At 37.8% G+C, this 26,556-nt stretch overlaps 3 protein-coding genes across 3 annotated transcripts; 2 read left to right on the top strand and 1 right to left on the bottom strand.

Moving 5' to 3' along the window:
- Positions 1 to 10: 10 nt before the first annotated feature.
- On the bottom strand, positions 11 to 2,228 carry dnajc28 (DnaJ (Hsp40) homolog, subfamily C, member 28). The gene is made up of 2 exons (XM_057336104.1): positions 2,114 to 2,228; positions 11 to 1,530 (listed from the first exon to the last, which is right to left on the bottom strand). Exon 2 carries the CDS (start codon positions 1,506 to 1,508, stop codon positions 372 to 374), a length of 1,137 nt encoding a protein of 378 aa, XP_057192087.1. The 5' UTR covers positions 1,509 to 1,530; positions 2,114 to 2,228; the 3' UTR covers positions 11 to 371.
- mab21l3 (mab-21-like 3) lies at positions 1,229 to 9,529 on the top strand. Its single transcript, XM_057336103.1, has 8 exons — positions 1,229 to 1,319; positions 3,261 to 3,425; positions 3,635 to 3,775; positions 3,879 to 3,950; positions 4,257 to 4,548; positions 4,773 to 4,966; positions 6,206 to 6,400; positions 6,531 to 9,529. The coding sequence occupies exons 2-8, from the start codon at positions 3,378 to 3,380 to the stop codon at positions 6,762 to 6,764; spliced, it is 1,176 nt and encodes a 391-aa protein (XP_057192086.1). The 5' UTR covers positions 1,229 to 1,319; positions 3,261 to 3,377; the 3' UTR covers positions 6,765 to 9,529.
- Positions 9,530 to 12,446: 2,917 nt separating this feature from the next.
- atp1a1b (ATPase Na+/K+ transporting subunit alpha 1b) lies at positions 12,447 to 24,542 on the top strand. Its single transcript, XM_057335643.1, has 22 exons — positions 12,447 to 12,622; positions 16,841 to 16,948; positions 17,131 to 17,190; positions 17,317 to 17,520; positions 17,606 to 17,719; positions 17,808 to 17,942; positions 18,077 to 18,194; positions 18,929 to 19,197; positions 19,272 to 19,580; positions 19,661 to 19,795; positions 19,908 to 20,103; positions 20,725 to 20,900; positions 20,991 to 21,127; positions 21,209 to 21,359; positions 21,650 to 21,818; positions 21,894 to 22,048; positions 22,510 to 22,633; positions 22,790 to 22,935; positions 23,022 to 23,152; positions 23,260 to 23,361; positions 23,459 to 23,550; positions 23,687 to 24,542. Exons 1-22 carry the CDS (start codon positions 12,611 to 12,613, stop codon positions 23,713 to 23,715), a joined length of 3,072 nt encoding a protein of 1,023 aa, XP_057191626.1. The 5' UTR covers positions 12,447 to 12,610; the 3' UTR covers positions 23,716 to 24,542.
- Positions 24,543 to 26,556: the final 2,014 nt, after the last annotated feature.

Raw genomic sequence — 26,556 nt, 5'->3', positions numbered from 1 at the left:
GTATCTTTCCATTTTAATTATTGCATATTTCATGACAGCTGAGCACAACTCACACTTAAACAGACAAATAATTTTCAGAACTGTAATGTGAAAAAATATATTATTTAAAGCATTTATCATTATTGTAGTACAGTTGTACTGACCTAAATTTATGCTTATTTCTTTTTTTAAATAATTGTGTCATTCTGCATTACAGTAATAAGATTTATGGATGGGAATATTGTGAATTAAAAAATCCAAAGTGAAACAATGGAACACATTGCAGTATTGCATCACATTAATATTTAAATAGGTCCTTCTGATGATTTGAGGTGAAATATGAAATATGTTTTTTGTGGAATTCACCCACCTACAGATTTATTAAAGGCATCTCATTTGAGAAGATTCTGCATCCATGTGATCAGTCCTTGTCTGGTGTCCTGAGACTTTCTCGCTGTCTTCATCTCTCCCTTTCGCCTTCTTTCTCTCTCTCTCGCTTTCTCCTGTCTGAGCATCTGATCTGTTTTCTGTATTTTCTCCACCTCTCTTTTCAGACTAAAATGCACCATCTGTCTGCTCATTAGAGGCACAATCAGGTTAAAATTGTCTACTTCTTTGTTCAGTTTCACCAGCTCATCAGCAAACGCAGCACAGTGCTCCTTCCACTGGAGGGCTTCTGAAGGCCTCATGGGTTCACCCAGCCTGGCCCTGACCTCCTGCAACTTCGCCCTCATTTTTTCAATGGTCTCCCTGATTTCCTTCTGTGCGACGATCCACTCGGGCTGGTAACCATTGTCAATGAGGATTCTGTTGAGGTTGTGCGTCATGGGATCCATGTATGGATTATAGTCAAACTTGTTGAGTGGTTTGCCGGTTCCGCTAAGGCTCTGAAAGTCTCCACGGGCCATTGACTCCTGGATGAGGTCCTCCACCAACCTCTCCACCGCCTGGGTGATTTTGATCTGCTTGCTGCGCAAACGTGCATCCCGGGTCACCATGGCACCCTCATCTGCTGCCGCCTTCTCCATCTCCTTGCGTCGATACTCCAGGACCTGGTCGGTTGCGCGGTCTACGCGAAACTGCCTGTACTGCCTTTCCCGTTGACTTGGGGTGCCTGAACCCACACCTTCAAAGCTAAGGTAGTGTCTGTGCTGAGGAGCGTGACCTTTAACCTTATCTTCCTCCTCCTCCTCCTGCATTTGTTGAGTGTACTGCGAGGCTGACTTCTGCCGAGCCAGGTGGGCTAGGACGGCCCTATAAGCTTCCTCTATCCTGGAAAACAAAGCAGCATCTGCCGTGGGAGTGCCGGAATCTGGATGGTAGAGCTTGGCCATATGCAGGTAGGCCTCTTTCACCGCCACAGGGCCGCTAGCTCCCTCATCCGGCAGCAGCAGCAGTCGGTAGCTTTCTCTCAAACTGCTGCTGATGGATACAGAGCTGAGCGCTCGCCATGTGAGGGAACAGGACAGAGGAACGAGAGCTCTGTGGGGTTCTACAATGTGTAACCGCAATAACACCAAGCAGCTCATTGCGCTTCTGTGCAAACAGGACCTGAAAAGAATAATATTACAAGACAAAGTATTATATAGAGATTTAAAGTATTTCTAAACTATTGTTATAGTTTGCAATCAACTCAGATTATCTATCTGAAAAAATAGATCTGTCTAAAAATGATCTATATCTATCTGTCTGAGTTCAGGGTTTTGGAGGAGGAGTCCGAGTAATCTGTCCTGTCAATCATCAAGCAAGCCTATAAACAGCGACAGATGCTCTTTCTTAATAACCTCATAGTATTGCGCTTCAAAACTCGGAGATCGAGTCAAATTTCGTAATGAACAGAAAGCCAATTTATTATTAGTATTATTATTAGACTATAGGCAGTGGAACTCGTAAATGCAACGTTACACGTCATGTTATGCGAAATTGACCGTTTCTTTTTATTAGATCCCATCTTACAAAGCTGTGTCAAGAATGTAGTGTTATTAGAGAAGTACAACAGAACAGATAAATATTAATATGTCATTGCTTCTATCGTAAATATCCCATGTTAGCATGGGAGCTAATGCTCAGGAAGCTAACTTTTAGGATCATTCGCCCAAAATGCAATATATAACAATGACATACAGTATCCTACCTTACTGATTTAGCTCAGATGTTTCCATTCCAGTGTGGAAGTTTATAGGTCTACGTGTCTTATTAAAGACAAGGTTATCCCACTTCGGTTTGTTGTGGTATCGAACAGCATGCTGGTAAATGTAGTCAAAGGTAAAGTGCATTCTAGTTTTCGTCCTGTAGATGTCACCAAAAATCTCAAAAGTCGATTTAGAAAGCTTTACATTGCTCTTTTTCTTTTAAAATATCGTCGTTTATAAGGTGTTCATGTTTGTTCGTTTCTGTTCTGTTACTTAATGTTAAGAAATATAAAATACGTCTAAGGATTCCATTGGCATTGAAGGTTTAGTTATTACATAGGCCTAAATTATATCAGACTCGGTTCATTTACAGCTAATTGCATGAATACGTGTTATTCATGCTGATGAATTGGTATGGTACTGCCTCAACATCAGGTCAGATCCAGATGATATTAGTTCACTTTCTCTTCACCACTGACAGCAGAAGGTTAATGTGTGTTAATAGAGAGTCTGCAGAAGTAGGCTAATTAGAGAAGTGTTTTTCCATATTGTCATCACATGACTGCTCTCAAAAGGGGCTATAGGTCTGCCAGCTCATGTTTAGTGTCCAAATGTCAGCCCTAGTGCAATTGCATATTTTATTTAAGTTACTTGTAAGTCACTTTTTGTAAATGAAAATAAATAGAGAAATAAACATGCATTTCATAAGCTCCACCATTTTGCTTTGATGGCAGCAAGCAATTTGTGTGAAAAATGATGATAATTTATTTTCTTTGAATCTATGTAGGCCTATATATTGTTTAAATCCTTAAAAAAAAATCAATTTTAATTGTAAAAACGGATTTCCAATATGTGGAAAATGTTAAGTGACTAAATAATATACTAAAATTATAAATAATTGCAATGTATTTAAAGGAACGTTAATCTAATCCTATTGCTTGTTTAGAAAACCTTTTTAGTATTTTAATGTAACAATTATTTACATTCAAATAATTTATCTGTGCATCTCCCATGTGAGTAAGCAGTTGGTCAATTTGACTGCCCAGAGGACCGTGGGAGCTTTTTAACATCCCAGAAATCAATATTGTGAGATCAATGACTTTCTGTTGAAGTGCTTTCCTCCCAACACTCTGTGTCACAAATACACAGGGCCACAAAAGAATGACAAGAAGTATCACACAGACCATAACACATCTGGCTCCTGTGGTCAAAAGAAAACTCAACATAACATTTGAAGAGACATCTATTCTTTGGAGAGACTGAAAAATGAGCAGCTTTACTGATGAAGATCTGGACCACTATTTACAAAATCAGGTGACCTACTTCTGATGTTGTGAATGCTAATACGTGCAGCTGAGATCTAAAACAAAGTATTACTTGTATAGATTCATGTTTTTGCTTGTGGTCACATTGGTTCTGTTTGGCTTTAGTTTAAAGATGCTGTGACGTATTTTATTTAGTTTAGTGTCTGATGCTAATTTTTTTAACGCTGCTTCTGCGGTGGCTGGATGTGTCATTGTCAGGTGGATCTCAGGCATCGACAGGTTGCAAAGTCGGTAGAAGATGTGCAGAAAATAATAAAAGATCTCACAGCTGAGGTCAGCTCAAAGGATGCCCGTTTCCAGTCCATTGCAAACTCTGGTGTCCACAATACCAGCCTTAAAGTAATATTTCATACAGGCTTATTGTCTATTAAACAAAGAACTTATGAACTGTGAATGCTTTAGTAACCTTGACAATTCCTGTGGTGTCCACATTTGTGTTTAGGATCAGCCAGCTTTAGTGGCCAAATGGGCTGCATTGCTGCGGGGAAGATGTGCATACAACCCTGCCCTCCAAGTAAGAAATGTGAACAAACAACAAAAACTAAAAAGTTGTTGTTTATATGTAGCTTGTTTTAGTGCTGTAACATTGCCCCGATAAACACCAACATCTTTGAAGGTTGAGTTTTGTTAGATCAGTGTAAATTACCTATAACATACTCAGTTGTGAGAGGCTGTCAAATTGTAAAATTAGATTAAATAGAATAAAGCGTCTTTTTTCAATTTGACAATATTACCCAGCTTAGAAATAAGTAAGTAAAATGTGTATGAGCTATGCATTGTATTGTTGATTTATTCATTTTAAAATCACTCATATCTCCAGGTGCTCACACCAACCCTGTACCTGATCTCAGTGCCTCTGCGGGGCTTGATGGGCTGTAAGCAGAGGCGAGCACGACAGTGGCGTTACTACACGTTGAGCGGGTCTCGTCTCCTCTCACCTGTCCGTGAACCAGAAAAGGTTTATCAGTGGTTGGAACTGGAGAGTTTTATCAACCCAAGTCAGGAGTGGCATGATGCCCACATGACAATTGAAGGTGATATTGTGCCAGCCAAGGTGTTGAATGTCTTCAAAGAGCATCTAGAAACATCCATAAAGACTTGTGGACTAACAAGTGCGTATAACTGTGTAATGTTATTTACGCAAACATTTTGTATTTTTGTATAGCTAGTTTATTATTAGACTACCAAATAGTTTCCATGATTACCACTCACTGTTATTTACCCAGTGATATATTATTTGCTGGTATCTCCTTTTTCTAAAGTTTAACATATAGTGGTGTTCAAAAGTCTAGATGTAAAGATGAATTCTTGCTTTATGTTTATCCATCTGTGACAGATAAAGTGAGCATGCTGGAGTCAGTTGGGTCAGTGGTGCTTGTTGCCGTGGAAACATCAGAGGCACAAATTGAGGTGGAACTGGTTCCTACAGTGGAGCTTATGAACTACTGGCCAAAGAGGGCTCGATGGCCCTCTTTGGCCCTCCGCCTCTTTCGGAGATGGCCCTCTGCAGAACGTGCTCGCTGCATCAAGGTCAGTGGATGCAGGGAACTGGCTTGATCAGGTTATCATCAATCAGTCGTTTTAGGACCAATAGCAGCAACAAACAATATGCTTCCTTATTTACAAATTTAGATTCTGTGCTATATTCACTAATCACTAGTCACTAATCACTGAATAAGCAAATTTGTGTTTATTTAGAATTGATTTTCAATATTAATGTAAACATCTTAGCCTAGTTTTATGCTGCTAATGATATAATTAGTTCTAATTATAAATGTAATTATAAATTGTATATTAAAAACAGTATGACCTACTCATGCGACCAAAATCGAGGTCCCCATGGGCAAAAAAACGTATAAATCGAACAGAACGTTATTTTTTAAAATCTAAACATGCAAAAAGATTTCTATGATCTTTAAGTTTAGGGGTAGGGGATAAAATATACAGTTTGCACAGTATAAAAATAATTAAGCCTATGGACTGTCCCCACAGAGATAATAAACCAGACATGTGTGTGTGTGTGTGTGTGTGTGTGTGTATGTGTGCGTGTGTGTGCGTTCATGTTTGTATATCCCGGTGGGGACCTAAACCTGAATACACACCAACACATGGGGACTCGTGTCACCGTGGGGACCAAAATTGAGGTCCCCNGTAAAATCAGTCTTTACATGAATCCAAGTTGTTTCTTACTTATCTTTCCTTGTTTGTTGTTGTTATCTCTCACTCTGTCTTACGTTTTGGCTTAATCTTTCATAGTTTTTTCAGGAGCTCATTCTGACTGACTCCCGCTCCCTCGCCCCATCCCCCCCCATAGGAATTTATAGTCTGTATAATATTTGACCTGTGCTTCTCTCTCCTTTATCTTAAATGTGTGCTTCTCTGAGATAACCACACTGTGTGTTCATGTTTGTATATCCCGGTGGGAACCTAAACCTGAATGCACACCAACACATGGGGACTCGTGTCACCGTGGGGACCAAAATTGAGGTCCCCACGGGCAAAAAAGCTTATAAATTGTACAGAACAATATTTTTTTTAAATCTAAAAATGCAAAAAGTGTTCTATGATCTTTAGGTTTAGGGGTTGGGTTAGGGGTAGGGGATAAAATATACAGTTTGTACAGTATACAACTCATACGCCTATGGACTGTCCCCACGGAGATAGTAAACCAGACATTTGTGTGTGTGTGCACGTGTTTGCTATTCGCAAACAAAAATAATTGTTAACATAAAAGTAAAATGCTGTTTATTCTTAATAAATCGTCTATAGTCTTTTGGATTCAACCTAATGGCCACATCAAACTACCACTGGCTGCTGTCATTCTCTCGGGCGGAGCAGGTGCTGATTAGTAATATAGATGAGGACGGCGGCTGCCGCAAGAAATGCTATCGGGTGGTCAGACAGCTTAAGGAAGACGTCTGGTGTCCTGGAAGCAAACCTGTCATCACTGCCTACCACCTACAAGTACCAGACTCCTCATCTTTCATTTACATTTCATCTTACCACTCATACACACAAAAGCATGTTACTTAAAATATAATAAAACGATAAATTTAACTTTACATAATTTCCCTCCGTGTCAAATCATCTCTAGACACTGCTGTTCTGGACATGTGAGAAGTACCCTTGCACCAGGTACTGGAGGGATTTCAGGGGATGTGTATTGCGGCTGGTGCACAAGCTCTATAAATGTGTTAGCCAGCACTATCTCCGACATTACTTCGTACGATCCCACAACCTTCTGAAATACAGCAACAGGAATGAGCTTGATGATGTGGCAAAGAAGATCAATAGTTTTCTGTACAACCCAGGCGCATACGTTCACTAGAAGCTTCCTCTGTGGGTTAAATGACATAGACCCGTGTTAGCCGTGCTCTGATTTTTCTGACTGCATCATATTGATGAGATGATGGTGGTAGGGTGTAGTAGACTAAAGTATGTGTTTACTATATATGCTTGACATATTGTTCACAAAATTATGATGTCAGCTTTCTTTACATTAGTTATAATTCATGAATGAAGAAAATGTAATATTGAACGAAAATTTTCTCACTTCACTTTGCCTTTCTTCAGCTGTCCTGTCTTAGTTTTTATTTGATCAATAAGGACCGCGAATAAACACGTTTTCAATACAAATGTAACTATTTCCATTAATCACACGGCTGTCTGGAATACTTGTTTCTGATTGGTCAATTGCGGGGTTGTGAATAAAATCGTTCATACTGGAGCTCCTGTGCTTCTATCACATAGTAGTCTCAGCCTCACACGTCACACGGACCGTTGGCTAAACGTCTGATGCATAAGGCACACTTTTCTAGAAACACTTCAGCACGTTCGAAGTCGACATCTGATTGGTTGAATTTCATAGGATTTCCGGGAGACGTGCGTGTTCTTTAATGGTCCGCCTGGAAACAACAAAGCCTTCTGATCTAAGAAATAATAAGCTGTAGTGTTTACAACGGTTGCTATAAAAATTCATCACGATCGACTAAACGCTTAACTCTTAAAAGTATGCATGGTTCATGGCATAAACCTATCATTGTTGTTTCTGTTAACTTTTGACACGTTCGTGAATGTACATCGGTCTGTTACTACGCTGCGGGGACATTTCTACGCCTCTAAACATGACGCTGCACACAATGAAAGTTTATGAAACGTGCTTGCTTTACCTGTCAGGCATATGGCCTCTTGGGCGGGCCTTGGCCAATGAAAGCGGCGATAAGTTCCAGACCTGGCTACGCGAGACTAATCACATAGCGGTTATTTCGAAATCCGACGTCTCAAGCTGTTAAATTTGTTGTTAAAATGGCCTTGGAAGACCTAAGCATTAACTTTAAAGCGAACGTTAAATTTCTGATAGATAGTGCCCGTGCACAAAACAAGACAACGTTTAAAGCATCACTCGGAAGAGCGCGGCGGTAAGAGACACAAAAGTAACGTGGACAACAGAATAACCATAATATATAAACGAATAATGTAATATTTTTGCCGTGTTGTTGCTATCTGTTAATGACCAACTGCCTGCATATTATTTTGTAAATAATTTATTTCTTTTTGAGATACATATTTAAACTAACAGCCTGGTTTCCTCTTTGCTTTTATGATAATGTACAGTAGATAAAAAAATGTGGCCTATGAATTGAAAAGTAATTTGCGTGCATATATTTAATATTGCATATTTACAGACAGTAGCCCGATCTGACGTCTTGTGACAAATAATGCAGGGCGTATTAGCTCTAGTCTCCGCCAGAGGGCGATGTGATTACATTAACACGTGTAGAAAGAGTTGAAATCGCAAGATCATTGAAAGGATACGTTAAAACAAACCAGTATTTAAGTCTAACTATGAGGTGCGTTTTGATAAAAATTGGAACATGCTAAGATGATTATTTGATAACTGAGGCAGTGTTGTACAGTAACAGGCTGTTATAGTGAATCAGAGCAGACAGGCAGGAAATAGTTCTGCTATTTTAAACTCACCCTTATGTTGTAACATGTTTTTTTCTTTCCACAGATATTAGATACTAGGCAGAATGTATGTTGTGTTTCATGTGTACGTAGAATAGTCTTTATTGTTGAAATGTTAACCTAGATTTTAGGCCTACAACAAATAAATGATGGATAACTTTACATTCTTTCAAATACTGAACTTCCTGTGTGTTCTCTTTCAGCTATGTTGGAAAGTTCTGCCCTCTGGGCCTCTTTTGTGCTTCTAGCCTCTAGTTGTGTTTAAATGTGGTCTTTCTCATTCTCACTGCATTTCACCAAACAAGTGGTTCTTTGTTTGGGGTGCTAGGCGTCAGCTCTTGCATCACTAAAATCCTGGAAGACCCTCCAACCCTCATCTGCTTGCTATTTCTCTTTCATTCTTTCTGTAACATTCTTTCTCTGTTCCAATTGTTTGTATATTATGATATGGCTGTCCTAAAAATCTAATTATTATGTAGGCTATGGGTCAGCTGAATTTCAAATCCTGTATTAATGCAGGGATGAATCACACTTGAGGTTGAGTTCAGCAAGTGCGCATATGAGAAGAGGCCAGCAACTGCATCTGAATAGCTGAGGGAACATTCTCTTGGATGGTGGTAAACCTAGTGACCCCCTCTTTTACTTTTTGTTGCATGCTTTCTTTCACTCTGATTATGTGTGTAACATCCTGCTGGAACGGTGGCATAATGGTTTCAGCGTGGGACAGCTTTCCTTGGGCACTCTGTCAGCTGGGGAGGCATTATATGAACCCTTGATAGATATCCTCATCTCCCATAAACCTCTCAAATGTGAATGAACCTTCTGCTCTTGCTATTCAACCAGTTTTACTTGAAACAACACAATTGAAACAAACAAACTAATAATTTTTAAGGCATCTTATAGATGTTTGTAACACAGAGGGTTATATTGACCACATGTTGTTACAAAAGCAACATGTCCCAAAAGAAGTGGGTCATGTCTGATATATTCCATGCTTTCTGAAGCCATATGATAGACTTGTGTGATTAATGTGTGAACAATAAAATTCAAGTTGTTACTCCCTGATAATCTGGTAATTCTCCATTACAGCATTTGTTGTCACAGTTCTTGTAACCAAATGTCTTGATATCAAACCTGTTCCATTAAAAAGTGATTGACTTAAAAAAGCTTTATGGTTCTTTGGATATTCTTTTTGAAGGGATAGTTCACTCCCAAATAAATATTCTTCATGTGACTATTTTGTCTGTTGAACCCAAAAATATATTCTGAGAAAAACGTCTTAGTGAATTTGTGGCCATACAATCGAAGTCAATAAGGTCGATGTTCTTTTGTGACCAACATTCTTCCAAATTTCTTTTTTGTGTTCTGCAGAAGAAAGTTATACATGTTTGATATGTTTGGAATGACATGAGATGTGATTAAATAATTTTCATTTTTTGGGTGAACCATCATTTTAAGTTACTTTTTAGGTTCTTTAGATCCTTGTTTTGGTTGCACATATATGATTTTCTAAAGAATTAGAGAAAAAAGTGAAAACGTTTTGGAAAATCTTTGTTTTTTTACGTTTATGCACCAAATTTGATTTTATAGGAGTTGAAGATAAGGTTAATAATTATACTTTTCTACTGTTTTTTTTTTTTTTTTGCAGCTTGGCAGTTCACAGTTTTGAGGGTGAGTAAATCATGACAGAAATGTACATTTTGCATGAATTATCGTTTTAGTGTGATAAAAGTGTACCATCTGTTTAATGTTCAGTGCGGATACTTTCACATCTGTTGCATCTTAGCAGAGCTGTGTACAGAACTAACATAAGAGGGCTTTGGTTGAAAATCTTTAGCATCTCAGACAAGATTGAGTGTTACATTCTGAAAGAGAAAGACTGGTAACAGATTTCTGATAGAGAGAAAGATTGAGCTCAGTTGTGGGCTGAGAACCGATGAGAGAAGGGCTGGTGTGACAACAGGAGTGACTTGAAGATGAATTGTCAGATGTTGAGAGACTGATATGGACTGACAGTTACAAATATGCAAAGACATACAGACATGGTAATTAGAGACAGTATGATGTATAAAGTTAGCAAATGTAGGTAAGACTCAGTAAGAGACATTGAATTGCGATGATGTTTCTGTTTGGGTTCATATGTTTGGACACGTATGCTTATACACCCCATAACTTTACTTTTCACTTTTCATGAATTTGGTGAGTCTTTGAAGCATCAGAAATCAAGGAGGAGACAATTAATATCAACACATGAAACTTTAAAGCAGACTTTTTTACCAACAGAAAAGACTAGCAAAGGTTTTTTTAGGCCAATTTCACTGTTAAGTTTGTTTTTTCTCTTGTAAGAAGAAAAGAACAAATGGCTTGTCCACCAACAGACAGGACTGTTACAGTTGGCCTTTGTATCTCAGTCTGGATATGAATGGCCTTATCTGAAGCTCTGTCTGCAGCATGCCAAGCTTGTGTTTGTTTACAACACTGGACCAAAGTTTCCATGACCTGTTTAAAACGTGTCTGCAGCTTAAATTTGGTGCTTCTGTTAGACATCTGAAATGGAGAGAGAGTGAGATCAAGAGAGAAGTGTAGTCACTGAGCATAAAGGCCTTTTATACGTCCCAATGAGAGAAATGTCTTTAATGGTTTTGTGATCAGATCAAAGTGATAGAAAGGGGGGAGAATTATAAGGCATTTGTCTAAGGTAGCATCTGTGTCCTTCTGCCGTAAACAGATCAAACAGAAAACAGAGGCTTGAGTGATAACACATTGTATTCACAGGCTTAAACACAAAAAACTTCAATGCTTTAAATAAAATGGGTAACATGGCCATGGTTCGAACCCTCTACATCTCATTCCTTCGTATATGTCACTGATATTTCTCAGGCATTTAAGAATGTCTAGTGTCAGAAAAACGGGGCATAGCAATGAACGCAGATTACCACTAAAGCTCTTGCATAATGCTTAAGACCTCATGTTAAGCATACAGATTTACAGAGCAAAGGCTTTAATATGCAATAATAGTTAGACATAAGCTAACAATTCTGATGTTGCATAATGCCTAAAATATTATATCACAACCACAAACTTAAATCATAACCTCTCGCTTCACTTAATGGTTCTCCTGGGTTGTATTATTTTCTAGTCACTTATAAGTTACATGGCACTGATCTTAGTTTCTCTTAGTCATGGTTTGCCTCTCATGTTAAGTTTTATTCTGTATTAAGATCCAGCAATGCATTTTGTGAAGAGAACTTTATCAAAATAATTAATTTAAAAAATTGAATTGTACTTATTTATATATTGCTATAATATATACTTACATCACTATTGTGTCATGTGACTATTATTTGACTTTATAAATTATACATTTATAAATCTATCCTACTTATAGTCCTATAATCCTATGATTTCTTTTTGTTTTAATGCTATTGTATCCTACGCATATTATTAGGGCATTGTATTTAATTATGTTTGCCTTCACAAAAATTCAAGTGCAATACTTTTTTTCAAAGTAGCTTTTATAAATTTACTCAACATTATTGAAAGGCATAGATTCTTCTGAAATGATGACAAATTCAACATTTCATGGTGTCAGCTTGTACATACAGTTTTTTTATATAGTATTGTATGACATATTATATTGTATAATAAACAAATATAACGAAATGCAATTATATTAAATATGACATATTGACTACAATATAATATTCATATTATATCAATAGGCTGGCTACTATAAAAAAACGGGAGATGTTTGTATGTACAAGCTGACACTATGAAATATGAGTTTGTCATAATTTGAATAAGGTGAATTCAGATACACATTCATCTCAAGTTGTACTATATTGTTTTACCTTATCCCAAACAGGTTGTTTTACTTTGTCATATTGTTACCTATTGAAAAATATTGTAAATGTTTTATTAAAGAAAAAAAATCTACGGATTCAAGTCAAGATCTCCGTCTCCTTGCGCGCTTACGCACACACTACACAGGGTTTGATCTCCTCCTACTGGCTATTCTGCATTAACTGGAGACTCCTCAAAACTTTCAACAGCACCAGAAGGAGGAAGGCTCTCACTGGTGTTGTGCAAGACTCTCTTAACACAGCCACAGGACACGCAGAAGTGAGGAGCGCACAGTTTAAAAGGGTTTTTGAAAAAGTCGGAACATTAAAGATAAAGTAGCCCAGTCGCTGTTTACACGCGACAATGGGAGTTGGGGTAAGTTAATTTGTTTGATTTCAGCGTGTCATATTTGCTGCTAAATATGGAGACTCAGATTTAGATGAGAAATATTTTTGTTGTTTTATATTAGCCTATAGCATATCCGGTCTGAATTTAAATACAGTAGCATAATGTGTATGCTGTTATATATTCTGGTCATTTGATAAAAACACACCAACTCACTGACTAGGAAACTTTCCACGGTGCGTACAATTGTTCATATAGTTATATTATTTTGTTTACTATATTATATATTTTACATTTGTTATACTAATTAAATTAGGAATTTGTATTGAACGTATTAAAATGGTCTGCTATCGACGTGTGAAACGTAATTAATCGTAACCGTTTCTTTATTGCTGCATTTGTTTAATTCTCTGACTAAAGAATAGGCCTATTATTAAAATATATTTCAGTTTGTTTAGACTGAGGGTTGGGAGTATTGAAAGACTTATGTATGCCCCTCTCCATTCTATTCTAAAATCATACTGCTTTCACATTTTTATTGTAATTTTTTACTATGAGCCCTTCGGTGTTTTCTGTAGTCATTATACTTCCACAACTCTGGTTGTACGGGTTGCTGTAGTTTTTAATTCATGCTTACGGGGGTAAAACAGGATGTGTTTTACTTGTAAGTGTCAAGGAATAAAAACAGGCAAAGGATAACATCACAGAGACATAACACCGTACAAATGTTTCACAAAGTTAGCCGGGTTTTTATGTAGATCAATTCGTATAGAGCATTGGTTAGCAGTGCGGAAGTTTGATCCCCAAGGGACACATATGCTGATGTTTTTCTTAAATGCGCTGCAAGTCACTTTAGATAGAAGCATCTGGTAAATGCATTCATGTAAATGTAACTGACACCGTTTAGGCAGCAACATCTGCTGTGATGCTGTGCTTCAATTTGTCCAGAGAGATAATCAGTCAAATCAGAAACATTCTCTCATCCATTTTTAACACCCACAACAGTCACTTATGTGTAGGGTTTTCAATCGTTTCAATTTTATCGATTCCGATTCCAATTCTGATTCTGCTTATCGATTTCGATTCTTATCGATTCCCAGTTTCGATTCCACAGTTGAAGTAAAACATTTAGATATCAACCTGTATGGTCATTTAGCCTTCTTATTGACTTGTTTGCTAAATATACAGTATATATATATATTTATGAGCACTGTTTTGTGTATATTTACACTTAGAAACACACCTTTTCTGATTTATTACAATTTGTATTATCATGGTTGAACTACATCATGGTTAAACTGCAGTTACTATAATGCAACTATGGTTAATTTGCGATTCCTGTGCTTTAATGCAAATTCTATAGCTAAACTATGCTTACTATAGTAAAAAATATCGATAATTTTCATAAGGGCTTTTATTGAGATATCATCAGATCATGCAACGCATGTACTTTTCTGAAAATATGCACACAGGAATTGATAAGAGGAATTCAAATTTTAATCTCAAGTATCCGATTCCTATTCCTTTCGACTCCGATCCGATTCCTAGCCTTTCGATTCCGATTCCAAATTGGAATTGATTTTCGATTCCCAACCCTACTTATGTGTGTCAGTCACAATAGGTGGCATTGCATGTTTGCCTGATGCAACAGTGAACTCTGGTTGACCGGACAGATGAATAAAACATGAGCACATTGTGCCATTGTTTATTTGCAGAATGTTTGTGACAGTATAACGTTCACAGATACTCTAAAATAAAGTCATGATGCTTCAAGCTTTGCCTTCTGGGGAACCTGAAAAGTAACTAATATGGGAAGAAGCTTATATTGCATTTAAAGGGACACTTCACTGCTCTCCTAATTTTGTTTTTCTTGGAGAGAGGCCAAGACACCATGGTCGCTTCCCATGTAAATTTGGCAGTGTGCCACAGAGCATTATTAGGCTTGTTTTTCCATGTAGTTGATCATGTCAAGAGAAGAATGATCCCCTAGGATATACCAAAGTCTCCTGAGAACTTGTGTGGTTGCCAGTGATGTATGTCATTTGGATATATTATGGGTAAATAAGTGGTTTGGCTTTGTGATTCTTGCGGAACATCTGCTCTTAAATGTCCTCAGTGCTGACCTGTAAACATGGAAAAAACATGCACTTGATGTTTCCTTTTTATTAGGGGCCTTTTTACTATGGCCACTATTGTTTCTGTTAGTATTATTATTCTTAACCAATGGGTGTCTATGGTAGCCCTATGAACCGTACATGGGAAAATGGTGAAAATTGGCACACTTGTAGAGATGGTACTCATTAGTCATGTGACTAAGTTTGGGGTCTCTAGCACTCACTCTATAGCGTCACCAGCAGTTCAAAAATGCACTTTTCAAACGGCTGTAACTTTTGAACCCATTGATCCACAGTAATTCTACTCGGCACGTCATGCACTCCTCATGCTCATCGCATTCCACGTGTTGCATTAAGACTCCGCCCATTACAGTAGCAGCCATCTTGAAAAGTACAGTATTGTGTTTTTTCGCTTCTAGTCCTAGAAATTGTGACCGATTGTCATGAAAATTGGCTCAGACTATCTTTGGACTGAGCTGCTCAGACGTGGCCCAAAAAAGAATTGCGATTTTTGTCATTGTTCAAAAGTTATGAGGTCGAAAACTTTTCAAAGTTGACCCAAAAATGTATTGGAGGGTGTATCTCGGCCATTCTTCGATCTATTGGTACGAGACTTTGTACACTTCATCGAAACCTAGGACTGGGGGTCTTTGCCAAAATGGGGAACAGCGGAAATTCAGTGATCTCGGCATCTACGGATTCCTTGGGTCATGCCGGATTGGGTGTTTACGATTATGTCACGATTGGATGATCGGCCTGTCCGCCATTTTGAAATTTGTCATAAATTGCGATATCTTTTAAAACTCGTGACGTATCGGCATTTTATCATTGAATTAGTGTCCCGAACGTGCCTGCGTCGCTAAAAGACAGCGCCACCTAGTGTTCTCGTATTGAACTATTCTGAGTAACGTTTTGTGCACTACTATGCAAAATGGTCTTCTTGAGTTCATTCCCACCTATACCTCTGTTTCTCAAATACGTAGTATTTCTTTTATTTTTGCTCTAAAACTCGTTTCAGCATCTTCGCTACTTGCAGCTATCACACATCTCCTCAGGATCTCTGACACTATGTACAAGCTCCGTGGCATGGTTTGTTGAACCGCAAGCCTGGTGTCTCAGAGGTCGTGGGTTCAAATCCCTGCTAGTGCGTTTGTTGTACTTGTTGAGGAACCCACCAATTTGATCTCAGTCTCACCTATTTGTTTCTCATGCGTATTTTATTTCCACTTTGCTTTGCTCATGCTGTTCTGTGCTGCTCTGGCTCTGTGCTTCTACAGCTCCCGACAGCAACTGAATGTGCTTATCGGTGCAAGGCGTCGGGCCGGTGGCCTCGAGTCTTTGAGGTGGTGGGTTCGAATCCAGTGTGGAACGTGTTTTTTTTGTAGAGTCTGCGCTTCGTTCGTGCCTGTTCTTCCTGAACTGGCCGGTTTTCACATGCTTTCCGTTTATGCCGTTTTTTTCGCTCTCTTGGCTCTGTACTACGCTTGTGGTGCGCGTTCGGGGGCTTGGCCCCGTGGTGCTGCTTGCAGCTCTTGTTCTCATAGTAACCCAATAGGCTGACATGATAACTTAATATACCAGAAGATTATATTTTATAGTTTAGAGGTTGCTTTTATGTAGCATAAGAAACTTTTCTGAGTTTTCAGTTGTTTCATTTAAAGGTGTGTAATTTTTGTGGAGGATCTATTGATAGAAATGCAATAAAATATACATAGCTATGCCTTCAGATGTGTATAAAGAGCTTACACAATGAAGCGTTATGTTTTTATTACCTGAGAATGAGCTATTTTTATCTACATACACCGCGGGTCCCCTTTCATGTAATTCGCCATGTTCTGTCAGCTGTCGTAGTGTTTCGAACGGGAGGGTTGGAGTGAGCGGTTGGTTGCAATTCACAACCTTGCTGCTAGATTTCACTGACTGGACCTTTAAGTGTGTATACGTATACGGTTCATGATAAATGTAGACAGCACATATTTATTTATATTGATATTTATTTATTTTTGGGGTGATTTGATGACAAAATAAGATTTACAATGATTGTGATATTTCTTTAACTTTTGCCACAAAATGAATGTGGCTCTATTGTCTGACTTTCTCAAATCTCTCAAAATGATTTGTGTTTCTGTTTCAGGATGATCGAGACGAGTATGAGTTGGCGGCGACTTCAGAGGGTGGGAAGAAGGAGAAAAAAAAGAAGAAGGAGAAAGATATGGATGAGCTGAAGAAGGAAGTAAATCTGGTAAGACATGACTCCCTCACAATAATACACCCTCACAATCTGTTGGGTTGGCCATGGGTTTGATTCCCAAGGAATGCACTGATAATTTTACTTTGTATACACTGCAGTTTGGCAGACTTTAATCCAAAGCAAATGCTTAAATGTTCAAAATAGATTTTTTCTTTTATTTGTATTATGTTTAGGATGATCATAAATTGACTTTGGAAGAGCTCAACCGTAAATATGGTACCGACTTGAGCAGGGTAAGTAAATGTGTGTAGTTATTCCAGCCTGATCTCAAATTCGTAACGTAATTGACATGCTATTGTGTTTTTGTAGATGCCATGAAATCGTTTTGGTTGTTATAAAATTCTCTGTGACTCCAACAGGGTCTCACAAATGCTCGTGCAGCAGAGATCCTCGCCCGTGATGGACCTAATGCCCTCACTCCACCTCCAACCACCCCAGAGTGGGTCAAGTTCTGTAAGCAGATGTTTGGAGGTTTCTCCATGCTGTTGTGGACAGGTGCCATTCTGTGCTTTCTTGCTTATGGCATTCAGGCAGCAATGGAAGATGAGCCTGCCAATGACAACGTGGGTGGAGATTTGTGTTGAGATATGTTTTTTTTTCACTTCTTAGACGTTTTGTTATGTGATTTCATCATTGTTTGTAATGCAGCTTTATTTGGGAGTTGTGCTCTCTGCTGTGGTCATCATCACAGGATGTTTCTCATACTATCAAGAGGCCAAGAGTTCTAAAATCATGGACTCCTTTAAGAATTTGGTTCCCCAGGTGCGTACTTACACCTGAGTTACTTGTTTTGTTTAGTTTTGTCATACTTAATAATACAGACCTGACTATTGTATCGTTTCTTTTCTAGCAAGCGTTAGTTGTCCGTGACGGTGAGAAGAAGAACATTAATGCTGAAGATGTGGTGGTCGGTGATCTGGTAGAAGTGAAAGGTGGTGACAGAATTCCTGCTGACATAAGAATCATAGCCTCACATGGCTGTAAGGTGATCATGTGCTTCCTTTGCTCTCAGTTTCTTGCCTTGCTTGATAAGTGTGGTGAGACATTCACACTGCATCTCTGCAGCAGCTTTTGAAATAGATGTGAAAGCTTAATAAAAGTTAAATAAATGTTTTTAAGGTGGACAACTCTTCTCTTACTGGAGAATCAGAGCCTCAGACACGTTCCCCGGATTTCTCAAATGATAACCCTCTGGAGACTAGGAATATTGCCTTCTTTTCTACAAACTGTGTAGAAGGTATTTTATCTTTTCATTTGTTGTCAAGTGCAGTAATATACAATAAAACATACAGTACTGTTTTATTAAAAATTTATAAAATAAAATGTATAGTCATAATTTCAAAGGATTTCAAAGAGAGTATCAGCTAATATTAACAACAGATACAATTGTAGTCAAGGTATGTTATATTTCTTGTAAGTTTTTTTGTTTTTCTATGCATTTTGTGTATAAACCTATATTCCATGATATGTTGAGGTTTGCTTTTTTCCCCCAAATACCCTAAACGTTTTATATTTTTTCCATTTTGTACCATTCACATCATTTTGATGGTTTAATTCAACCTGAGAGGGCATTAGAAGTGAACATTGTACACATTTTTTGCCTTCCTGTACATCACTTTTGGCCACATACATATACATAATACAGCCGTGCAAAAAATACATGTACAAATATGACTGTTGTATTGCTTAAAAGTGAATATGAACTGTTCTTTGGAGTATTTAAGGTCTGAACAAACACAGAGCATCTTTTCTGTTACTTTGACCTGTTTCTCCAGTTTTCATTTCTGTCAATAAATGCAAATAGAAACATTATTTTTATTTGAAATTTGGGAGTAATATTGTTCGTAGTTCACAGAATGAAACAAAAAGAATCATTTTACCTAAATACATGCCTATAAATAGTAAAATCATAATTTTTTTTGAACGTTCTCTTAATTTTTTCCTCTGCTGTGTATGTTACTTTTGTTTTAGGGACTGCACGTGGCATTGTTATCAGCACTGGGGATCGTACTGTAATGGGCCGTATCGCCACACTTGCGTCTGGTCTAGAGGTTGGCCGTACCCCCATCTCCATTGAGATTGAGCATTTCATCCACATCATCACCGGCGTGGCTGTCTTGCTGGGAGTCTCTTTCTTTGTTTTGTCTCTTGCTCTCGGTTATTCCTGGTTGGAGGCAGTTATCTTTCTTATTGGGATCATTGTTGCCAACGTACCTGAAGGTCTTCTTGCGACAGTGACGGTAAGTTTAATTTCACCTTGTTTGAAAGTTCCTTTAATTGGCTTCAGTATTGACTCGAATCATCTGTCTTTCAGGTTTGTCTCACGCTTACAGCCAAACGTATGGCTAAGAAGAACTGTTTGGTTAAGAATCTAGAGGCCGTTGAAACGCTGGGCTCAACCTCAACCATCTGCTCGGATAAGACTGGCACCTTAACACAGAATCGCATGACCGTAGCTCACATGTGGTTTGATCATCATATCCATGAAGCTGACACGACGGAAAACCAGAGCGGGACTTCATTTGACCGTAGCTCGCCCACCTGGAACTCTTTGGCACGCATTGCCGGGCTCTGCAACAGGGCAGTGTTCCTGGCGGAGCAAACTGATGTGCCAATTCTGAAGGTTTGCTTTCTATGTGGAGCACATGCTTCCAACTCATGGGAATTGGTATCTTGTATCTCACTGTTGTATTTAACTATTAGAGAGATGTAGCTGGAGATGCATCTGAGTCGGCTCTGCTGAAATGCATCGAGCTTTGCTGTGGATCCGTGAAGGAAATGAGAGAAAAATACACCAAAATGGTGGAAATACCTTTCAACTCTACCAACAAATACCAGGTACCGGATTTAGACTCTTGCTTATACTTATGCAGTACTAAAAATGTTCATATCTCACCAAGGGAAATCATTGCATTACGCTAATATAATGATTTAATGCTTGCATTTCTAGCTGTCAGTGCACAAGTACCCCAATGGTAGCTCAGAGTCTAAACACCTGCTGGTGATGAAAGGAGCTCCAGAGAGAATCCTGGACCGCTGTGCTACCATACTGATCCAGGGGAAGGAGCAACCTTTGGATGATGAAATGAAAGAAGCCTTCCAGAATGCATACCTGGAACTTGGAGGTCTTGGTGAAAGAGTATTGGGTAAGAGAGAAAACATCTCTCTCAAAACACAGTTCACCAGTGTTAAAGGAATAGTTCACCTTCAAAATGAAAATTCTGTTATCATTTACTCACTCTGTTGTCATTTTAAACATGTGTGATTTTCATTCTTCTGCAAAACACAAAAGAAGATATTTGAAAATACATGAAAAATGTTGGAAACCAAAAACCGTTGGTCCCCATTGACTTGTATTATATGGACACAAAACCAATGCAAGTCAATGGGGACCAACGGTTTTTGGTTACCAACATTTTTCAAAATATCTTCTGCAGAAGAGAGAATGACAAGAGGGCGTGTGAATAATAACAGAATTTTCATTGTGAAGGTGAACTATCCCTTTAAGAATATTATCAAATGCTAAAACTAAGACAAGAATTTAAAGGATTTAAAAAATGAAACTAAATCATTGAAGCAAAGTAAAACTAAACTACAAGTACCAGGTCTAAAAAATAAAATAAAAACCTTCACTTTTTTAACCATTAATGAAACGTAACTAAAGCGAAACTAAAATGTAAATGACAAAAAAGGGTATTAAAATAAATGTGAAAATGCAAAACCTTTGCTGAGCACATCGAGGACTGCTCACTTCTTTTCTCTTACAGGATTCTGTCATTACAGCCTCCCGGATGATCAGTTTCCAGATGGCTTTCAGTTTGATACGGAACATGTGAATTTCCCCACTGAGAATCTGTGCTTTGTGGGTCTCATCTCAATGATTGATCCTCCCCGTGCTGCTGTACCTGATGCTGTAGGCAAATGTAGAAGTGCTGGAATCAAGGTAGAGCCTCTGCTTTCGGACGAATCCATTAAGCCTTGCTGAAATCATTACATGTACTGTATATTAACCTTTATATTTCGGAACTATTAGGTTATCATGGTAACCGGTGACCATCCGATCACAGCCAAAGCTATAGCTAAGGGTGTCGGCATTATCTCAGAGGGTAACGAGACTGTGGAAGACATTGCTGCTCGCTTGAATATCCCTGTCAATGAGGTCAACCCCAGGTATCAGTGTGTTAGCTCTACCTTAAAATGTCACTGTTGCTTGTTTTCAAAGTAAATAAGTCAATGACTCCTTCTTTTCAGAGATGCAAAAGCTTGTGTGGTTCATGGTGGAGACTTGAAGGATCTTGATTGTGAACAGCTAGATGATATTCTGAAATATCACACAGAGATTGTGTTTGCCAGAACCTCACCACAGCAGAAACTGATTATTGTTGAGGGCTGTCAGCGCCAGGTAACATTTAAAAGGACTCAGGTCAAAGTTTACCTTGGAATTCAATTTCTGTTATTATTTACCCACCCTCATATTGTTTCTTTTATGCTTTTACTTTCTCCATTGAACTCAAAATGTAAATATGAATATTTAACTAAATATTAAAATTGTTCAGTTATTAAAATATCAGCACACAGGTTTGGAACAGCCTGAGGGTGAATCGATAATAATGAAATTGTCCTTTTTGGGTGAAATAATACTACGTTTGTTTCTTATTAACAATTTTGATCAAAATACTATTTGTGCTCTAGGGAGCCATTGTGGCTGTAACAGGTGATGGCGTGAATGATTCTCCAGCGCTAAAGAAGGCTGATATCGGTGTTGCTATGGGCATCGCTGGCTCAGATGTGTCCAAACAAGCTGCAGACATGATCCTGCTAGATGACAACTTTGCCTCAATCGTCACGGGTGTAGAGGAAGGTACAGCGGGTTGCTTTTTTATATCTTCTCTGTGTTTTCAGTGGGCTGCCTAGGTAATGTTTTTCTGCACTGTAGGTCGTCTGATCTTTGACAACTTGAAAAAGTCCATCGCCTACACTCTGACCAGTAACATCCCTGAGATCACACCCTTCCTGTTCTTCATTATCGCCAACATCCCCCTGCCGCTAGGAACTGTTACCATACTGTGTATTGACCTGGGAACAGACATGGTCAGTGCACACTTCTTATTTCCTTTCACACTTCACTGATTCTTAATAAACAGACACAGGCGTATTTATTATGAATATTGACAAATCTGGAATTCGTTTGAATCAATTCATTTTGACTACAGGATGGTAACACTCAGTAAATCCAACATATTGACAACATTTTTTATTTGTTTATCACACACATTATAAACTGTATTAGGGGTGATTTTTTTTGGTGTTTCAAGCTATGGAACTAAAAAAATTTTTTTTAAGTATTTAAATAATTCAAAAATTTTAAGAAATTATTTTAAAAAATCCTATGTAATTATGTCATCTGAAGTCATGTGATTGTTGCCAAAATGTTGCTGTTCAAATCCTGCTGTTTGGCTGCAGTGCAAAGAGATGAAATAGGATGACAATGAACTTGTCTTGGTCTGTCCTAGGGAAAACATAACAGTTAATAGTTTTCTTTCATTTTTAAGGTCCCTGCTATTTCACTGGCATACGAGGCTGCTGAGAGTGATATTATGAAGAGGCAGCCCAGAAACCCTAAAACAGACAAACTAGTGAATGAAAGACTTATTAGCATTGCATATGGACAAATAGGTATGTGGCAGTTTTGTTTGTGTGGCTTTTAATATGATTTGGACATTTCTACTTGAAAACCTAGTTGGAACACTTATCCGCCACTTGAATGAATATGTTGAGAATCGCATTTCGGTTTATAATTTTTTTAAAAATATTTTGCTTGTCATTTGGCAGGTATGATTCAGGCTCTGGCTGGTTTTTTCACATATTTTGTCATCCTTGCTGAAAATGGCTTTTTACCATCAAGACTACTAGGAATTCGTGTATATTGGGATGACAAACATGTTAATGACCTAGAAGACAGCTATGGGCAGCAGTGGGTCAGTATTATTTCTACAATGTACTTTTGCAATTTGCGATTCCTGGGAGTAAAACTGCAGTTTTACCCATTTTATTTTTTTTCCAGACATATGAACAAAGAAAGATCGTGGAGTTCACGTGCCACACCGCATTCTTCACCAGCATCGTAGTCGTGCAATGGGCAGATCTGATAATCTGCAAGACCAGACGCAATTCAGTCTTCCAGCAGGGAATGAGGTCAGTCTAGGGGAACAAATGAGCTCCGATTTTTCATGGCTTATCGTGTTCTTGTAGAGATGTTCATTTTATTGATTTTTTTTGTCTATTAATCTTTCGGCTCACAGGAACAAAATCCTGATTTTTGGATTATTTGAAGAAACCGCTTTGGCAGCTTTCTTGTCTTACTGCCCTGGAATGGGTGTGGCTCTTAGAATGTACCCACTCAAGTAGGCTAAAATAATTCAGTTGTTCAAAACACATTTTTTGTTATATATGCTGGAGATTTGAGATATTGTTGTGTTTATGCTTTGTGTTTATCTTCAGGCCCAATTGGTGGTTTTGTGCCTTCCCATTCTCTCTTCTCATCTTCATTTATGATGAAATCAGAAAGCTCATCCTTAGACGGAACCCTGGAGGTATTAAAAACAACATTCTTTTCATATCCAATTGCACTTTAGAAAGAATGAAATGATTACCATATACAGTACATACAAGTGTATTAGTTCCTCTTTTTAAACTATAAAAACTCGTTTTTTTATTCTGTATTTACAGGTTGGGTGGAGAGAGAGACATATTACTAGATCATCGTATCAGCATGATGTTTGTGTGCTGTCGTTGTGCAGTTATAGTAGTTTTGCTGTTTTGAATTTAACATCAGTACATTTTACAAATATTTTTATATAGAACAATTGTAGAACTGAGGTCCTGTTGGCATTACACACCACACTAAAGATAGACATCGAAACACACAGTTATGCAGTTATTACTTGTGTAATGTGAATAAAATGTGTTCAGTTCACTAAAGATATGGTCTCATGAAATAAATGTACTTAACTTTTGAAATGCATGGAATACATCTGCCAACAGAAATGTAAAGAGCAAAAAGCAGAACAAGCATTATTTTTCAGCATAGCCGCAAGGTATTAAGGGTTCTCTGTTGTTTATAAATCTCTGTAGTTGTAGAAGATATTGCATGCTAGAAAGTTTCTGCATTATACTTGCACTCTGAATGGAACTTGCACTCTTGAATGGAGGCTAACATCCTAACTGAAGAAAAGAAATCATGTTGGCCTGGAGACAAACCAGTAGCTCTAAAATATTTCATTCAGAATCTGAGAAACAGAATGTGCCTTTGTTTCTTTTTCTATTCATTTGAAGTCTTCTGGAATGTTAAGCCATTCATTGCCTTTCATTATCTTGCAAGTCACGAATCTGGGGTCTTTCATTTTCAAGTTGACTTTTAGTTATATGCTTTTCAATCCATCCTGGACCATTTTTCATTGTTAATTTTTTGTAGTTCATTTGATTGCAAAAGGGTAAAGTTTATGATATCAAGAATTTCTTCGGTGTGTTGGAGGTGAAAAATTATTCAGACTTAAAATAAAACATTCAAACAGCCACACAGTGGCACAGGTGTTAGAGTTTATTATTCTTACACAACATTTCATGCAATAAAATGCATGAAAAAATGTTTTCAGTTCAATTCAAAATCTGAATGATACATACAGTAATATTATTGGTAGTGTAATACCAATCCGGTGTGACATTACATACTGACTATATTCCTTCACACTAGTTGAAGATTTTGTTCAATGTAACAACCCCCAGATACTAGTCTTGGACTTCTATTTGAATAACAAATGTTGTTATTTATTTATTTTTGCAACACAGCGGGTGACTGATCTGTCTTTGCTTGCTTTCATCACATTTCATTATTCAGCCACCTGGCCAATCTGGATGCATTTGTAGACTACAAACCTACTTTGATCCATCTTTTGATCACATGCCATGCATTTATTTTGAGTACACATTCTTCAGTCTCTCTGTGTGTTTTGCAGTGCATTTGGGAATTTATTTCTGGATGTCTATTTGTTAAGTTTGGTGGTACTTTTCTTTTTTTTTAAGTGTTAGTAGTTATGTGATTTGGGATTATAAAATATTTAAATTTAAATATAAAAAAGTCAAAATATTTAACAAAATAGATAAACAGATTTACCCATTTGAGGATGTTTTACAATTAAGGAGGCTAGCATTGCAATTAATGCAGTTTAGTTTTGCAATTAATACAGTTTAGTCTTTGTTTAATAAATGATTTTACAGCAGTTTAAATCTCTATTTAAGAAAGCCATAAAAACTTTTGATAAAAAGGCGTTGTCATTCCACCATTGCGATATCTTAAAGAGACATACATTTTTAAGCTTTGACAATTTCAAACGTCTCAAGTATGCTTGTTTGGTATATAAAGTGTTACATAATCTTGCCCCCCCCCCCTCCGTGCATGGCTTTTTCCAAAGACTTGAAAGCGGAGGTAGTACACGGGCCTCTGTAAACGGGGACTGTGTGATACCATTTAGGCGTAGCCTACCACTTTTGGACAAAACGCATTGTCAATAATAGGCGGTAAAATTTGGAACAGTTTGCCCCTCCCAATAAGAGAGTGTCCTACATTAAACACCTTTAAAACTCACTTAAAACAGTGGCTTTTAGAAAACCAGAGATGTATTCATTTTTAACTATCACACGATGTCTTTTCCATCATGTATTTTTGTTTCGTTTTGTTGTTTGTTGTCACCATTATATGTACCTTTTCATTTCTAGTGAATGAATGTTGTATTATTGTTGGCTGTCTTTATGTTAGTTTTACGTTACCTGCCTAGGGACTGCAGATGAAAAGTAGTTATTGTTACTAATTCTGGTACATTTACATGGTGTATTCTTATACAACAATGTTCATGAATATGCATGGTCCCTATTAAATAAATCAATAAATAAAAAATAAATAAATAAAAATACCATGGTAAGTCTGCAGACAAAAAATTAAATGTATTCTAATTCCATTGTCTTTCTATTGCGGGAAGCTAACTCCTTGTCATTTCTGACTTATAACAAAAAACAACGATGATTAAAAACTGCTATGTGACAAGGTGTACAGTAAACAAGCTAAAAACCCAGAACTACATTTTTATAAGCTGTTGACCACCCCAAAAAACGAGCGTTCAAGGACCCAAAAGTGGAGCGCAACGTGTCCTTTTTTAAACTAAAACGATGGTGGGACAAACTGTTCGAAAGCTGTTAGCTAGGCTATATTAGCTAATACAAGCACTCGCAAACATGACGTTACTGTCACGGTCCTACCTTCTTGTTTATGAATTTCTAGTCATGTGGCAGGATCGGGACAGGGCCCTTAGGTTTTATGTGGAGAGAATCATATTATTGTCTATCTTAACATAATATGCATTCTCTCCATTGTCTTGTCATTGGCCCCGCCCCTCTCGTTTCATGTATTGCCTCCCTGCCGTGTCTTATGTTCCACACCTGCCCTGTGTAATTATCCCTCGTTTGTCTTTCCTATATGTACCCTCATGTTTCTTTGTCCTGGGCTTATGTATTGTGTTGTGTATGGTTTGTGTATCTGTTCTTGT

Source organism: Triplophysa rosa, linkage group LG6 (assembly GCF_024868665.1).
Source record: "Triplophysa rosa linkage group LG6, Trosa_1v2, whole genome shotgun sequence".
In the NCBI taxonomy this organism is placed as follows: domain Eukaryota; kingdom Metazoa; phylum Chordata; class Actinopteri; order Cypriniformes; family Nemacheilidae; genus Triplophysa; species Triplophysa rosa.
This window is presented reverse-complemented; position numbering and strand designations above follow the sequence as displayed.